Raw genomic sequence first — 17,282 nt, forward strand, 5'->3', positions numbered from 1 at the left:
TATAATATATATGTTATGCCACTCGAGTTTTAAAACATAAAAAAGAACAAAAATAAAACATATAATGTTATAATTTCTCCCGTTATTTGTACAAACTATTATTAAAAAATATATTTTGTAATTTATATATCAATATCTTTAACAAAAATAAATAAAAATAAATGAACCGAACTCGAGCTTGTTTTTTTAGCTCGATAAAGTTAACGAACCGAGCTCGAGCTAGCTTTGTTTAGATTTTAGTCTTTCAATTTTTAAGTTCTTTCAAATTAGCCCCCTCAAAGTTCTAAACTATTTTAATTTGATCCCAATCATTCTCTTTTGCTAAACTTTGTTTAATTTTGCCCACCCTAAAGTATTCATGGTTTTATTTGTTCCTAATTTGTTATTATATATGTATATTTAAGTTACCGATATTTTTTAATAACCACCATACAAAGTATTTTTAGATTCTTTAGTATGTCATTATGATATGTTTATTTCAAATATACAGCGCCATTAAAACAAAGGTGTATTCACAATAAAGTACACAAGTTATGCTTAAAACTAAATTGTATTCGCAATCGAATATATTTTTGTTATTGTAAACTATATAGTGATTACACTACAACATCGATATCGTAATGAGCCAAATCAAAACCTACCAAGTTTTTTTTATAATTAGATAAACATTTTTTAATCGTTATGATGTGTTTCCGTATCAACATTTAAAAACTCAAACCCGTTACCGAGCAAAAACACACTAGTTAATATTATTATTATATCATCTATTTATTTAGCAGGAAGAAACCGTACAACCCATAAACCCTAGCTGACTACCATATCTTCAACCTCTGCCCAAAACCCTAACACCACCAATGAAGAAACCCAAATCCAAGCAAGTACGCATCCAAGGCCGTCAATCTGAGCTTCAAGAAATCGAATTACTCAACAAATGGATCCAATTCGGCAAACCCGAATCGGGTTCGAACCCATTATCACTGCCGCCGTTGCCCGCCAAGTCTCCGGTGGGCCGAATTGATGATAATACTTATTCCGAGTACGCTGGTTGTACCAAGTTCCAGCAGCTGCCGATATCGAAGAATTTGAAAGGTGGGTTGAGGCAATCTGGGTATAAAGATATGACTAATATTCAAAGAGCCTCGTTGCCGCATTCGCTTTGCGGAAGGGATATTCTCGGTGCGGCGAAAACCGGTTCTGGAAAGACACTTGCTTTTATTATTCCGGTAAGTTGATTGGAGTGTTGTGTTGATGATAGTATGATATTTGTGCCCTGTTAGCTTCTTAATTGTTAATTGTTAACTGCTAAAAACTGATCCGAAACCGAAAATTACGACTGTTTGGTTTTATGTTTTCACAAAATGAACTTTTGGTCCAATTTAGGTTCTGTGTGTAGCTAAAACCGACTGTTTGGTTTGATGTTTTTGTAAAAACTGAGCTTTTGGTTCAGTTTCGGTTTTTTGTGTAACTAAAACCGAACTGAACGGAACTTAATATTTTAGTATTAAGATATGACTAGTATTCAAAGAGCTTCGTTGATGATAGTATGGTTTTGTGTGGAAAGACACTTGCTTTTATTATTCCGGTGAGTTGATTGGAGTGTTGTGTTGATGATAGTATGGTATTTGTTGTTGCTGCATTTTTTTAGAAATTTATGCTGTTTAGGGCTGTAAACAAACCAAACCAAAGAGAGCTTTGTTTATGTTTCGAAATTTTGTGTCGGTGTTTTTTTATTAAGGAAATGAAGTTTTTCATGAACGGTTCACTAACAACACTTTGTGCTCTATTAGCTGCTTAATGATAGTTAGTTGAAACTGTTTGTGTTATCACTGCACTTATTTAGAAACTTAGGCTAATTTATTGTATTCATAATGGAAATAATATTAACTTTGTACACTAAAATCATAATAGGGGTGTGCACGGGTTTGTTCGGTTCGATTTTAGGCTAATACCAAACCAAAAACTGATATTTTGGTTTTTGATTTTTTTAAAACCGGTTCTGTTTCGGTTTTCAGTTGGGTTCAGTGTTCAGTTTTGCCATTCGGGTTTGAAAGTTTTGGGCCAAAAAACGAGTTGGTCACAGATAATTAATTTCGGTCAAAATTTTATTATTGGTTAATTTTATTTGATTATTATTCATTTGGGCTAAACTATATACTAAATTATTATAAATAACTTAAAATTTATAATAAAAGTGAAAATTTTTAAGTTCGTTTTTTGCAAAAAGATAAACCAAACCGTTGGTTTTGTTTCTGTTTGGTTGTATCAGTTTGATTTTTTCGGTTCTAATTACATGCAAAACCAAAACCGAACTTTCGGTTTTTGTTTTGGCTAGGTTATATAGGTTTGGTTTCTTCAGTTTCGGATCAGTTTTTTCGGTTTTATGCGCACCCTTAGATCATATACCCATGTAATATCTATTGTAATTTCAATCCTTTGGACGCAAGTTAATATCATGTTTCGTGATTTTAAAAACTTGTTAATTTATAGGTTTTGAAGAAGTTATACAAAGCTAGATGGGGTCTAGAAGACGGAGTCGGTAGCATTATCATGTCTCCAACTAGAGAATTAGCAGACCAGTTTTTTACTGTACTGAAAGCAGTTGGAAAACACCATGGATTCAGTGCTGGTTTGTTAATCGGTGGACATGAATACGATGAAGAAAAGGATCATGTGAACCGGATGAATATATTGATTTGTACACCCGGACGGCTTCTCAAACATATGGACACAACTCCAAATTTTGATTGTTCACAGCTACAGTCATAATTTATTTGTCGAACAAAACATTTTTCCAATCAAGATAATATTTTTAACACTCTTGTTACCAGTTCACTGATTTTGGTATATGTTTCATGCCAGTCAACAGGTTTTGGTACTTGATGAAGCTGATCGAATTCTTGATGCGGGTTTTAAGAAAGAAGTAAATGCAATTATTTCACAACTTCCGAAACATAGACAAACATTACTTTTCTCTGCGACACAAACGAAATCGGTTAAAGATCTTGCAAGACTCAGTTTAAAAGACCCTGAATATATTGCTGTTGATGAAGAATCGATAGCTGCTACACCAAACCGTCTGCAACAAAAAGTCATACTTGTTCCTCTTGACCAAAAGCTAGACATGTTATGGAGTTTTATAAAGGCACATTTGAATTCAAGAATTATTGTTTTTCTTTCTACGTGCAAGCAGGTAGCTTTTTTATGTTTTTGTTTATCTTTCATAAGATTCTTGGCGGATTTTTTATGTTGGTTTTAATTTGGAGCTCGTTTTGATAGGTGAGGTTTGTACATGAAGCATTCAAGAAACTGCGACCTGGCATCCCGTTAAAGTGTTTACATGGAAGGATGAAACAAGTAAAAAGAATGTTCATATTGCAACAGTTTGTTGAACAAAGATCGGTTCTTTTTTCAACTGACGTGTCTTCAAGGGGACTTGATTTTAACAAGGGGGTTGATTGGGTTGTTCAAGTGACTTAAAACTCTGTTACTTGTGACAAAACGGGTGGGTCGGGCTGGCTGGGTAATGGGTCATAACTGATTTGTTTCTCTCTTCTCAGGTGGATTGTCCTGACGACGTGGCAAGTTACATACATAGAGTCGGTCGCACGGCCCGTTATGAATCTATAGGGCGGTCTGTTTTGTTTCTCGCGCCTTCTGAGATGAAAATGCTCGAGAGACTACAAGAGAAAAAGATACCCGTTCAAGTTGACAAGGTAATAATTACTATTGTTGTTACCTTGTTATTGTAGTTTTTAGGCTTGCAAAGGAACCTAGCGAACATGAACACAATATGTTCGTGTTCGTTTGTTTAACTTTAACTGAACAAACGATCGAACAGTAGCAGTTAAAGGAATGAGTTTTTTTCATGTTCGTTCAATAAGAAAATGAGTGTGTTTGTGTTCGTTTATGTTCGTTTGTTAATGTCATAAAAGAGCAAACGAACGAACATAACTGAACATAGAAGAGCGAAAACATGAACACTGGGCCTATAATATTAATAAACTAGATTGAAGTGTAATGTGTGATATTTTAATTTCATAAAACTAGACAAAGCTGTGACGAGCCTAAAAAGTATAAATGAATGTATAAACAAGCGAACTTAATAAAAGAATATAAATGAACGTAAATAAATGATTATAACTATCGTAAATAAACGAAACGTTCACAAACTTAAATGAACGAACTTGTCATGTTCACGTTTGTTTAACTGATCCCAATCTGCTCGCTGGATGTTCGGTTCGTTTACAAGCCTAGCCGTTTTCATTTTTTGTGTTATTTGAAAGTTATCTTGTGTATTTAATGTTGTAATTTTAACGTGTTGCAGCCAAACACAAAACGATTGCAATCAGTTTCTGGTTTACTAGCTTCTCTGCTAGCCAAATACACAGACCTGCAGCCTTTGGCCGAACGGGCCTTTAAAACATATGTGAAATCAATTTTAAACAGAAAGATAAAGAAATCTTTGATGTGACAAAGCTTCCCATCGATGAATTTTCAGCCTCATTAGGTCTGCCTATGACCCCGAAACTCCGCTACCTTGACCGCAAAAACATTGACAAAAATACCCCTGAAGAGCCTGTTTCAGTTCCCCAAGTTCCCACAAAGAAAGATTTTATAACACCAAAAGAAAGTAATGATTTACTTGAATCAGAAGATGAAGACACGCTTGATTTACTTCATACCAAGGAAGTAACAGAGGGTGATGAAGTAAAAGCAACTGCAGCCGATGATATGTTGTATGTAACCGTATATAATATATATATGTATATATATATATATATGTATATATATTGTTATATTCAAATTGATAATTAGATTGCAATATTTTGATACTTTTTTTTCGACTTTTTTTGCGAAGGCCTACAACTAGGGTTCTTAAGAAAAAGAAGCTGAAAATTAATGTTCATCGGCCCGTGGGAACCCGTGTGGTATTTGATGAAGAAGGTAACACACTGCCACCGCTTGCAAGATTAGCTGATGTCAGCACCACCGACTCTGCGCTTCTTGATAAACATAAAGGTAATCATAACAACATAGTTATTCTAATAATAAATAAGACATTATGTATGAAAATGATATGTGACTTGTTTTTATTTGAATTTACTTTTGCAGTGATGGAGAGGTTTGCAGAATTGAGGGAAGAAATGAAAACACGAGACAAAGAAGACAAACTTCTTGATCGTAAAAGGCGTAAAGAAAAGAGAATAAAGGAGAAAGAGAAGTATAAGAGAGCGAGAAATGAAGAAGAGGAAGAAGATGACGACGACGAAGACGATGGTGACGTTGAGAAAGTCAAAAGGTCAAAGGTGTACTTTGATAGTGATGATAGTGATGGTGAAACGAAAGATAAGGCGGCTTTGAACACTGATGAAATCTCTATAGCGGAACAAGAGGAGCTTGCTCTCAAGTTGTTGAGTTCTATGAACTCGTGAGTTTTGATATTTATATCTGTTTGATCTGATGATCTAAGTTTTGCAATCTGAATGGTTTACTTTGTAATATTTTTTATTGATGAGTCGCATTTTACAAATGAATTTGTCATGAAAAGTATGATCAAAACTTAGTTACATTGCTCAGCAAGTTTTTAAGCATATATTATGTGGGATGACTTTGGAAGATTACTTATGCAACTGTTGAGAAGCATTTAAAGCTAGGAAATGTTAACCATCTTGAGAAATATGACACAAGCCAAGTGACAGGTGTGTTGTGTTGGTAGAAATAACCCAAGACGATTTATTTCTCCACTGCCACCTTGGGTACAAAACATCTACCCGTGTTGATTTTGGCTGCTTCACTAAGTAACATCTACCCGTGTTGATGCTGCATTTTGTTGTAAGAATAATTCGGTGGTCATATCTCTACACGCAGGCATAATCGACTTTGTTGCAAAACATGTATGTATCATAAGTAACATGAGTTCATTTAGGTTGAATTTTATCTTAAAGATGTCAAAGGTATAGTATCCATGTTACCACCTCACAAGCCACAGTAAACACTAATGTGCGCTTGGTTTGCAAATTTTTTTTAAGAGCCTGAATTTGTCAAAAAAATTGAAATTTGGTGGATTTAAAATCTGGAAAAAAAATTGTAATCTACCAAATGAATTTAAGCACTTGTATGAATGTTAATGGTAATTATAAGAGGGTTTCAAATCTCCTACTCCACCTACCAGTGGCAGCACCGCAATGGCACCACCTCGCCACCATTATAGTGTGGTCAGGTGCTGTATAGCGAAGGTAATGACGATAAGTAGTTTTAAGAGATTTTATTTACTTTGATTGAACTTCCTCATAAAGATATACATCCAACAAATTCTTTAACGCCAAAACATTTAACAGATGGATTTCAAGTTAAAAGGCCAAAACATAACATTTTTCAAATTATAGTTTCATCGAGTTAAATCAACGGCTAAAAAGAGTGAGTCCGCCGGCTAGATTAGACTATACTTGAGACTTTTATGGCATATACGAACCGCAAAGGCGCATGCACATAGACGTGCACAAAATAACCGGTTCCGGAACCGAACCGGTGGAACCGACCCGGAACCGGTTCTAACCCATACCCGGAACCGGTTATAGACGTGCACAAAATAACCGGTTCCGGAACCGAACCGGTGGAACCGACCCGGAACCGGTTCTAACCCATACCCGGAACCGGTTCCTGACCGGGTATAGGATTTCTCCTCGGAGCCGGTTCCGGAACCGGAACCGACCCGGAACCGGTGGAAAAAACCCGGAGGAACCGGTCAAAAACCCGAAAAAAACCCGGAGGAACCGGTCAAAACCCGACCCGGAACTGGTCAAAACCCGGTCAAATACCCGACTATACCCGGAACCGGTTCCGGAACCGAACCTGGTTTGACTTTTGTTGACCATACCCGGAACCGGTTCCTACCCGTTTCCGGGTTTTTTAAATACCCGATTTGTGCACGTCTACATGCACATATAAGAATGTGACATACATGTCAAGACAAATACCCGAAAGAAAGCAAATATGCATACTCTAACCATGACAAAGCCAAATACCATAAAAAAATAGTAAAAAACACAATCACTTACAAAGCACACTAGGCTTTCCAACATTCTCAACAAAGTATCTTCAAACAAACAAACAAAAGACCAAGAACAATAATAATAAAAATGTCAGCAGGTTCCCCTGTTTAGCATATCATCAAACTCTATACTACAGACCCACTTTGTCACACAACTCTCCACATCACTGCAGCAAAACAAAACAAAACCAAATCAATTTTCAACCACTGCATAACAAACCCCATAGAGATAATTTAAAAAACAAACATCAAGACAGGTTTACCTGCTGCTGCTGTGGTTGTTGCTGATAACCACCGTACCCGCCTGCTCCTGCATAGACCCCATAATAAGCATTTGGATCCTGAGCAGGTGGAGCATACCCATAAGCCGCCGCTGCAGCCTCATATCCCTGTCCATAACCATAATAACCACCACCACCGCTGCCACCACCATACTGGCCTTGTTCGGGTTGTCCCTGCAAACAAATCCACGAGTCAAATACAAACACCACCAACTATAGGTTAAATTTTTTAAAACTGATAATTAAACTCAAAAGTCAAACCTGTTTGCTGGAAGGACTACGGCCCCATGAAAGGCGTACACTCTGACCTCCTAACTCTGTCCCATTCAAATGCGACAAAGCTTGCTCTGCAGATTGCCTATAACACAAGAGAACATAAAATGGTAAGTACAACAAACATAAAAACACGAAGAATATTAATGATTTACCTGGTAGCAAACTGAACAAACCCACAACGTTTGCCCATAGGTATCTTCACATGAACAAGTTCACCAAATTGGCCAAACACTTGCCTCAAGGCTGCATCAGAAACACTTGGATCCAACCCACCAACAAATATCTGCGATCATAATTTGTTTGTTAAAGATGTGGAATATAACCCAACAAGATCTGTCAAAAGAATAGACACAACAATACCCACAGTTGTATTGTTAGGATCACTCTCTCCCTGATTGGCTTCAGCACTCTGGTAAGAAGCTGCACATGCTAAAAATGTCAGAACTTTTTTCTCAGAAGTGCCTAAAAAACCTAAACTTTTCAACACAAATGCAACCATATAAACTTTATAGCACTATCTTGAGTAGAAAGCACACTCTAGGTTCTTACGGAACTACACATTGCAAATACTATAGAAACAATAACGCAAACGTATAAAAATACAACCAAAAGGTAATAAAAACATGTCTTAGAAAGCAACCTCATTAACCAGAAGCATCTGTGACTTAGCTTAAAGATATTAAGATAGTCAAAGATCAAGTAAAAAACTAAAGCCATATACTCGAATATAACAAAATTTAGAGGATAAGCAGAACTATCCTACATTAGTAATCTACACACGCGGTTTTAAAGGACTCATGAACAGGCCTGACACACTGACATTATAACAAAAAGTACTTCCATATTAAACATGATAGCAGATAAACATGTGCATCTTCAAGAAGCCTGTAATTCTTTCCATGATAGAGTTTATCCCTAACCACCCTCTAAATCGGTTAAAAGTTACTTTCAAGACAAAACATACACTAGTAATTCAACACACCGTTTGACAAAAAAGTAATCACACAGACAAGACATAGGCACAAAACCAACTTGTTAATATCAATTTTTGAAGTCTAAAGTGGATGATCTAAGACTCGATGAAAGTACAACTTCGCACCCAAACTCACTGTAGATAACATAGTATATTTCCATCAAGCCACCAAAAACAAAGAACTTAAAAAAAGGTTAAATTGGTACTGAAAGATGACCTATACTTCAAAGAAGCTTTTAGACTTGATACGCCCAAATATAAGATGAAATAAAATGCCATTATCACATAAAGAATATGACATAATGTGAGAAAAAGAAAATACTTGGTTCTAAGAACTGTATAAACACCAAATAGGAAAGAAAGAAACGCAACTACAGAAAAGTAAAAAACTGTGTACTTTAATACTGGTAACCAAATATAGAAGTAGAAAATAAAAGGAATTGAAAGGAAAAGCTAAGCTGAATGTAGAAAACGAAACGGAAAAGGAACCGTAATAAGGAAAGAAGCTCATTACATAAACATAACCACTGACCTAAACCAGGCCACTGCGATTAAGTAGAATCATTTCAGCTGAAATCGGTTCCAGGCACCCAAAAATAAGAGCCTCTCTGGGTCCTGCTTTTGAGACAACATGAGCTTTTATAAGTTTTTATGCATACTTTTACATTGTTAAAAATACTGCCTTGTAACTAACTGCTGGAATGAAATGACTAAAATTTATAGTATCCCCAAGAAACATACGACGTAACATACAAGTGCATAACAGAAAGAATCAAAAACAAAACAACTTCATCTAAAAGAGAGAAAGTCTAACATAAATTTAATCAAGCAAAAGCAATCATTTAAGAGTAATTTCACGAAGAGTGACAACATTTAAGAAGTTCAAAAACGTACCTTTTTGCATGCCACCGCCACCTGAACCAGCCTTAGTAGCAGCAGGGCCGATTCTCATTGGCCTGGAAGAACAAAGAACACCATTCATTTCAGCCATGGCACGAATTTGTTCACTCTCATCTCCAAATCTAACAAAGCCATATCCCTTGGTCCGTCCAGTTGCTCTATCAGTAACAACTTTTGCTCCTTTCACAGATGGATACACATTTTTGAATGTTTCTTGCAGTAAGTAGTCCGTAACGTCTGCAGCAAGATCACCAACAAAGATTGTGTAATCAGGAGTATCGCCATTGCGCTTCTCCCCTGCGCCAAATGTAGCCCAGTTGAGCCTGAAATTCTGCTCGGTTGACGGCATTATAGTTCCATTAAAGGTCTGCAATGCATTTTCTGCACCAGCACGACTCCTGAACTCAATAAAACCATATCCCTCAGGCTGTCCACTTTGCTTGTTTCTGATAATTTTCACTGAAGCTACCTGAAAACAATATTAGACTAAAATTCAAATCTTTAAAGAGCTAAATAAAACATAAAGTCAAGTTAGGGTTACAATAAATATGACAATAAGTGTGCATAAGGTCAGTTTGAGTCAGTTTCGGGCTCAAACCAAACCAAAAACCAAAATTTAGGTTTTCTAAGTTTTAAACATCATTCAATTCGGTTTGAGTTCAGATCTACCTTTTCTGTTTTGCCATTTAGGCTTGAACTTTTGGGGCAATAAAATTGGCACAAAATAATAAATTCCTACCAAAAATCTTTTTCGTAAATAAAAACTTAATTGATTATTATACAATTGGGCTAAAATATAAAGGTACACTATTTAACAAATTCTTACAAATTATTAAAACTTTAATCAAAATTAAAATAAAAAAAAAATCCTTAATTGGTTTTAATTACATTCAAAACTTAAACAAAACAAATTTTTAGTTTTTACAAAAACATAAAACCAAACACTTTGCATGTAAAACCATAACCAACCAAAAGCTCAATTTTTATGATAAGATAAAACCAAACAGAAAGTTTTTATCCGGGTTCGATTATTTCAGTTCAGTTTTCTCTGCCTCAAATCAACTGTTTCGATTTCATGCACAACCCCTAACTGTCATAAAAAGTCAGGGTTAAAAATACTTATAAATTATTAAAAATTATAATCAAAATTAACATTATAAAAAAATAATAGCTTTAAACTTTTAATTTTAATTACATACAAAACCGTAACAAAACAAAAGTTCAACTTTTAAAAAAAAATAAAACCAAACAGTCGGTTTTTATCAAAGTTCGGTTATTTCAGTTCAGTTTTCTCGGTCTCGAACCGATTGTTTCAATTTCATACACAACCCCAAACTGTCATAATAAGTCAGGGTTACAATAAACATAACATTAAGTTAGGGTTACAAATAACATAATAATAATAATAATAATAATAATAATAACAATACCTCTCCAGTATTAAAAAAACAATTAGTAACATAAGTCTCATCCATCCAATACTGCAAATCCCCAATCCACAAAGACCGGATCTCTTCACTCGCCTGACCACCACCATACTGCTGCTGCTGCTGCTGAGCCGCCGCAGCTTGTATCATCTGCAGCGCGGCTTGCTGTTGCTGAGACGCCGCCGACGGCGCCTGATGCTGCTGAGCCCACATATGCGGCGGCAGTGGCTGCTGCCGCTGTTGTTGATGCGGTGGCTGCATCATCCACTGCGGCGGTTGCTGGTACTGCTGCTGCTGTTGCTGCGGCGGCGGCTGCATCTGAGCTAGTTGTGGTGGGACCATGCCGTTGCCTGGTTGCATCATGGATAGAAACCCTAAGGTAGAGGTTAAGGTTAGGGTTTGATTGATTGATAAGATCCCTAGGATGGATCGTATAGACCCTATTTGAAGATAGGGTTGATTAGTGCCAGAGGATATTTTTGTCCGACTTGAGTAGGTTTTATAGGGCTGATTATTATGGGCTGATGACAAGAAACCTCGAAGCCCATAAGTTATATCCTTTTTTATAATAGTTTTCATTGGAGTTGCAAAAAAAACCTGAATCCTGAACCGGACCTGAAAAAATAGCTGGAACCAGGTTTTTTAATATCCGGGTTTTTAATACTCGAATCTATATCCGACCCTACCTGTAGGGTACTGATAGAGTATGCATTTCAGTACCAAAACTCGTACCCGGAACCGGACCTGATTTATACCCGGTAATACCCGAAAATCAGAACCGGTTCCATACCCGGAACAGGGTTACTCCAATACTCAAAACCGGGTTTTTAAAATATCCGAAACCGGGTTTTTCAAATACCCGATCTATATCCGAAAAGTACCTTAAAAATACCCGAAAATCCCCCTAAAAAGTGCAACCTCTTAAGAAATCAGATATATACCCAAAAATACCCAGGAAAAAAACCCAAAAATAGGGTTTTCTTAATACCCGAAAATAGGATATTCAGATACCTGGTTTTAGAATAGCCGTAACTATATCCGACACGAACCCGATGCATCGGGTTTGGTTTTTAGAGACAATATTTGGACCTGAACCCGACTTGGGTATTGCCAATACCCGATTTTCCAATACCCAGTCATACCCGAACCCGGCTCCATACCCGAAACCTTGTATTTGGAAAACCCGATTTGTGCACCTCTAGTCTTCATATGCACAAATCGGGTTTTTCAAATACTGGTAATACTGATCAGTTCCATGTATCGTCTCTAGAAATCATACCCTATGAAACGGGTTCGGTTCAGATATAGAATCAGGTATTTTAATACCCTATTTCCGGTATTAAAAAAGCCATATATTCATGTTTTTTGGGTCTTTTTTTTATATAGATTGAGTTTTTGTTAGGGGACTACACCTTTTTAGGGTATTTTTGTGGTAATTTTCAGGTAATTTTTTATGTATATCTCGGGTATTTGAAATACTTGGTCTTGGGTATCAAAAAAACCTGGTTCTGATTTTCAGGTATTAGTGGGTACGAATCGGGTCTGGTTCCAAGTACAGGTTTTGGTATTAAAATGCATACCTTATTCACACCTTACGAGTACGGTCGAGTGAAGGTTTGGGTAGTAAAAACTCAGATATAAAAAAAACCGATTATGGGGTTTTTTTATTCGGTTCAGGGTTCGGGTTTTTTTTTTTTTGCAACTTTAGTCTCCATTATCTTTTCTTATGTAGTAGTGATGCGTCGATATTCAGGGAGGGTCAAGCTAGTTTCTTACATGGGTTTATGGTTCGTCGGTTTAGTTGTGGGTTTTGTATTATTAGTGTTCCATTATGAGCGGTCCTTTGGATGTTGACCGGATGAGTGATCGTATGGATGTTCACTGAACTAGTGACTCGCATGATTTGTAGTTAATGCAACTGCTTCATTTTGGTTTTAAGAACGTTGGTTTAATATACAATATAAGCTCTCAAAAATACTTTCATGTCACATTTGCCGTGATTTTGTCTTCTCACACTTGGATTTGTCAATCTAGCACGCAATATATGACAAATTTACCGTTGGTGTATGAACTCAAAAGGTCGTAAGCTAAGCAATTGATCGAAATATGGGGTTTAGTTGTTGTTTTGACTTACGCATTGGTTAATTTCTAGATTAACGTTTTTGTTGAGTAAATATAAAATGAATATTTTATATGGTTTATATATTTTATGGAGTTGCATGATATACACACACGTAATGTGGTTATATAGATGTTTATTCTTATAGTTCTAATATATTTGATACAAGCATTGTTGTTCGTGTGACATGTTTTATATATTTTTGCAACTGGATTAATGTGTGGCGTCCCACTTTTTGATAATGTTTATTCTTATATCAATGAGTTACGTGAAACACTTATCATAATGGTAGAGACGTTATTTTGGGTTTAATTGTTGTTTTGACGTACACATCGGTTAATTTCAAGATTACTGCTATTGAGTAAAATAATAATATAAAATGAATCATTTTATATGGTTGATATACTTTATTGAGTTGCATGATATACATATACGTAACGTGGTTATATAGATGTCTATTCTTATATAGATGATTTGACACGTGTATTGTTGTTCGTGTGACATGTTTTATAAAATTTTGCAACCGGATTTATGTGTGGCGTCCCATTTTTTGATAATGCTATTCTTATATCAATGAGTTACATGAAACAGTGATACACATTTATCATAATGGTAAATGTAAAACCCCGACCAAAGGCGGTGGAACATGCCGGGGTACAACGTGATTGGACAAATACACAAGACACTATTTAAGTGACAATATTTAATCAACTCTTTTTATTTCAACAAATCAATAAACAACATATCGCGTTCACACAAACAAGTTGAATACAAGTAACATTTATATTGTTCGTTTTTACTAATACCCTAATAGTCTTGGTAACGTTTTTCATCAAGTCCTCGAGTCAACAAAGTCAAACATGTAACATTTCATAAAATAAAGTTTGTCAACACAAAGGTTGGTGAGCAATTCATAAGTTTGAGCATATAAGTATATAATAATAAAAGCCACAAAACTTGTATACAAAACAATAAATAAAAGCAACAATATGGATAATATGAAGTCGCTAATAAGAATACATTAGCGGCGCCGTCTATAAGAGAATACCAAATAGATTCGGATTTCATGAAGTCGTTAATAAGAATACATTAACGGCACCGTGCTATAAGAGAATACCAAATAGTTCACGGATTTATGAATCAACCTCCAAAAAGCGGTAAACACATTAGCATATAAGCATGTAAGCATAGAACACCAAATCGTGCAATTATTTAAGTAAAGTATACAATCACGTTTGTGGGTTTAAAGATTCAAGTAAATAAAGCATTTAGTTTGATAAGTATGAAATGTCACCCCAAAACGGAAGATGAAAAAAGGGATATGAAAGTACTCACCTCGATTAATGAACCGAGAAATAAATAGATAAATAAATGAAGCTCGAACGGTAAACGAACAGATCCGACTTGAAACGATAAACACCTTAGCTAAAATAAATAATGTAATATATATTAATGAACTTGAAACCATAATGAAACTATATTGGAAACATTGAACGAGGATGTTCGGTTGTTAAATCGGGTTACCGGTTAGTTTGTTAATGATTAGAGACTCGTACTTAATTAATAATTAGAATAAAAATCATTTTATTGGGACTTTTAAAATAACTAAACCAATATTAAATAGAAACATGGCGAGCTTAATTTAAGAGTTCGGTTTATAAAAATGAATAGATAATAAAGTTTATAATAATATTATTTATGATGATGATAATAATGATAATGATAATTTTAAAAAGGAATGTTTCATATATATATATATGTATGTATGTAAGATAATGACGGTAAAAAATAATAACCATAATTATTATTTATAATACTAATAATAATAGTTAAATAATAAAGGTCTTAGTGTTAATTAAAATGTTGTTGATAAAAATAATAATAATAATAAATAATAATATTGATAGTAAATAATAATACCATACTCGATGTCGGTTTGATTTCTAAACAATTTCATAAAATAAATATAATAATATTATTGTTAATAATAAATGATAAAAATATGATTTTACTAAATAATAATAATATGATCTTTAATAATATTAATAACAACTTTAATATTTATAATAATAATTATTATTATAACAATAACATTAGTAATAATATTAATACTAATAATAATAAAAAAATGGTATTAATGACTTTAAAGAAAAATGAGTCTTAATATTTATATAATAATAATAATAATAATAATAATAATAATAATAATATTGATAGTAATACATAATAGTAGTAATATGAATTAGATCTAAAATAACAATATAACATTTATATATATTTATTTACTATATAAATCCAAGACCGATTTTAAGTGGTTAGTAACCCGGGTGCATTGCGTCTTAACTAACCAAACCCGATTTGTTTAAATTTGCCGACAAAACCATTTTTTTCCAAATCAAAACAACACCATATCCGATCCAACTCGTTTCAAACTATATAACCAAAAAATATATCTGTTTATTAACAATTTAAACCCGACAATCGACATGAAAATTAATAATAACAAAACCCGAATTAAATTGTACATATATAAGTTTACGAGTCGAAATTGCCGGAGATTTGAAGATTGCCGAAGACATGCCGGAAAACGAAAACAGAGAGACGGAGGGAGAGAGAGAGCTGTGGCGGAGAGGGAGAGAGGAGAGAGAGAGCTGCGTCGGAGAGGGAGAGAGGAGAGAAGGAGTGTGGTCGCTAGAAAACGAGAAAAAGGAAGGAGAGAGTGGCTGATGATGCGTCTGGGATCGCCGGACCACCGCTCCGGCTGCCGGAGGAACAGAGGGAGGGAAGGAAGGTGGCCGGAAAAACGCGAGGAGGTTATGGGTAGCCGGAAGACGAAACCGGAGAGGGGAAAGGAGGTTTTTGGGTGTGAGGGTTTACCGGAGGTGGGTGGTGGTTGGCCGGAGGTGGTGTTGGTGCTCGCCGGAGATCCGAGGTCGCCGGAAAACGGCTAGAATGGAGGGAGGCGGCTGTGATATTTGTGTATGTGTTAATAATAGGTTTAGGGTTTTAGTTTAGGTGTATATATATGTAATGCATATTTTCAAAACAAGCCCTCCAAGTTTCAATCGTTGTTTAACACATGTTTAAAGGTTTCCAAATTTTATAACGAGTTTACGAAAATCCGTTTGAACCTCTTATGTTTTTCTTAACAACACTAAATTATGATAAACATCAGTATATTTAAGATTGAGGTCTATAATAATATTATATAATAATTTAATAAAGTTCTAAAAATGTTGGGTCGGGTTTACAATATGAAAGTTTACAAAACAAATATTAATCGAGACTCAAATTTGACGAATGTCACAGTATCCCCAACTTTTTGGAAATTTCGTCCCGAAATTAATATAACTTAAAGAAAGTAATTATTAACGAAAGTTGTCTTTAGTAGGATAATTGCGTGAACAAATTTTAAGCAAACGAATAACGTCAAATCCTTGCCTGATTTGAAAAACGCTACAAATGATAATCAAAATAAAAGCACTTATATATAGGATGTACCAGCGGCGTATCCACCATGCCCTTATTATGTTTTCACATTTTTATCGTTTTTCTGGCATCATAGTCGGGTCTGAGTTATCGCACACAACCGAACTTACCATGGCTTCCATACGGGGATTTCGATAATTAAGTGTGCACCCATAATTATTTCGATCGTCGTATGGTCCACATGGTTCGTCCCAATGTGTGGTTTAAAAGACATATTTATTTTAGAAGTCTTAAACATTAGAGACGTCCACAAATCTGTTGAATTTTAATACTGAGAACTCTGATATAAGGAAATGAGAATCTAATAAAGGAAACGAGAATATAAAGAGTGAAAAAATGAAAATTCCAATAGGTGTAAATGAGAAACCCAATAGTGTGTACATGAGGTCGGGGCAAACAATGTTACAATTGTCAATAATGTCGTACAACGAGTTTCATATGTGTACAAACTTAGGGTTATAAGTAACTGAGAATACGATTTCGTGAAATCACGAGGATGAGGTGAGTTTCTTTGGGGTGACGCATACGTGCATCATTATAAATAAAATAGCATTTGATTAACAATCAAAACAATCAATGAAATGTGATAAAACGTGTATACGGCCACTATTGTGAAACCATTTATATAATCGTCATTATAATAATGGTTTCTAATAGCGCCAAAACTTGTAGATAGCCACACATAGGCCGTTAATAGATTAGATGTAATGATATAAAATAGCGTATATAATCGTGTTTACATAAATGCTCAAATGTAAATAACATA

General features: G+C 35.0%; 1 protein-coding gene and 1 pseudogene across 3 annotated transcripts; one reads left to right on the forward strand and one right to left on the reverse strand.

Annotated features, from left to right (window-relative positions):
* Positions 1-757: 757 nt before the first annotated feature.
* LOC143555844 (DEAD-box ATP-dependent RNA helicase 32-like) lies at positions 758-5,528 on the forward strand (annotated as a pseudogene). Its single transcript, XR_013139268.1, has 8 exons — positions 758-1,223; positions 2,488-2,759; positions 2,860-3,190; positions 3,277-3,468; positions 3,558-3,713; positions 4,325-4,736; positions 4,859-5,019; positions 5,113-5,528. The product of XR_013139268.1 is annotated as a DEAD-box ATP-dependent RNA helicase 32-like (transcript).
* A 1,507-nt stretch (positions 5,529-7,035) lies between these two features.
* Positions 7,036-11,374, reverse strand: LOC143555845 (polyadenylate-binding protein RBP45-like). 2 transcript variants are annotated; one of them, XM_077045326.1, is made up of 7 exons: positions 10,912-11,374; positions 9,476-9,950; positions 7,973-8,028; positions 7,761-7,891; positions 7,594-7,690; positions 7,315-7,506; positions 7,036-7,218 (listed from the first exon to the last, which is right to left on the reverse strand). In XM_077045326.1, the coding sequence occupies exons 1-7, from the start codon at positions 11,269-11,271 to the stop codon at positions 7,216-7,218; spliced, it is 1,314 nt and encodes a 437-aa protein (XP_076901441.1). In that variant the 5' UTR covers positions 11,272-11,374; the 3' UTR covers positions 7,036-7,215. The 2 variants fall into 2 exon arrangements, with proteins under 2 accessions (XP_076901441.1, XP_076901440.1); XM_077045325.1 differs by having other exon boundaries at positions 7,036-7,208; positions 7,307-7,506.
* Between the last annotated feature and the right edge of the window lie 5,908 nt (positions 11,375-17,282).

Source organism: Bidens hawaiensis, unplaced genomic scaffold (assembly GCF_021521415.1).
Source record: "Bidens hawaiensis isolate Kalapana, Puna unplaced genomic scaffold, B.hawaiensis_p1.1 tig00018400_1, whole genome shotgun sequence".
NCBI lineage: Eukaryota > Viridiplantae > Streptophyta > Magnoliopsida > Asterales > Asteraceae > Bidens > Bidens hawaiensis.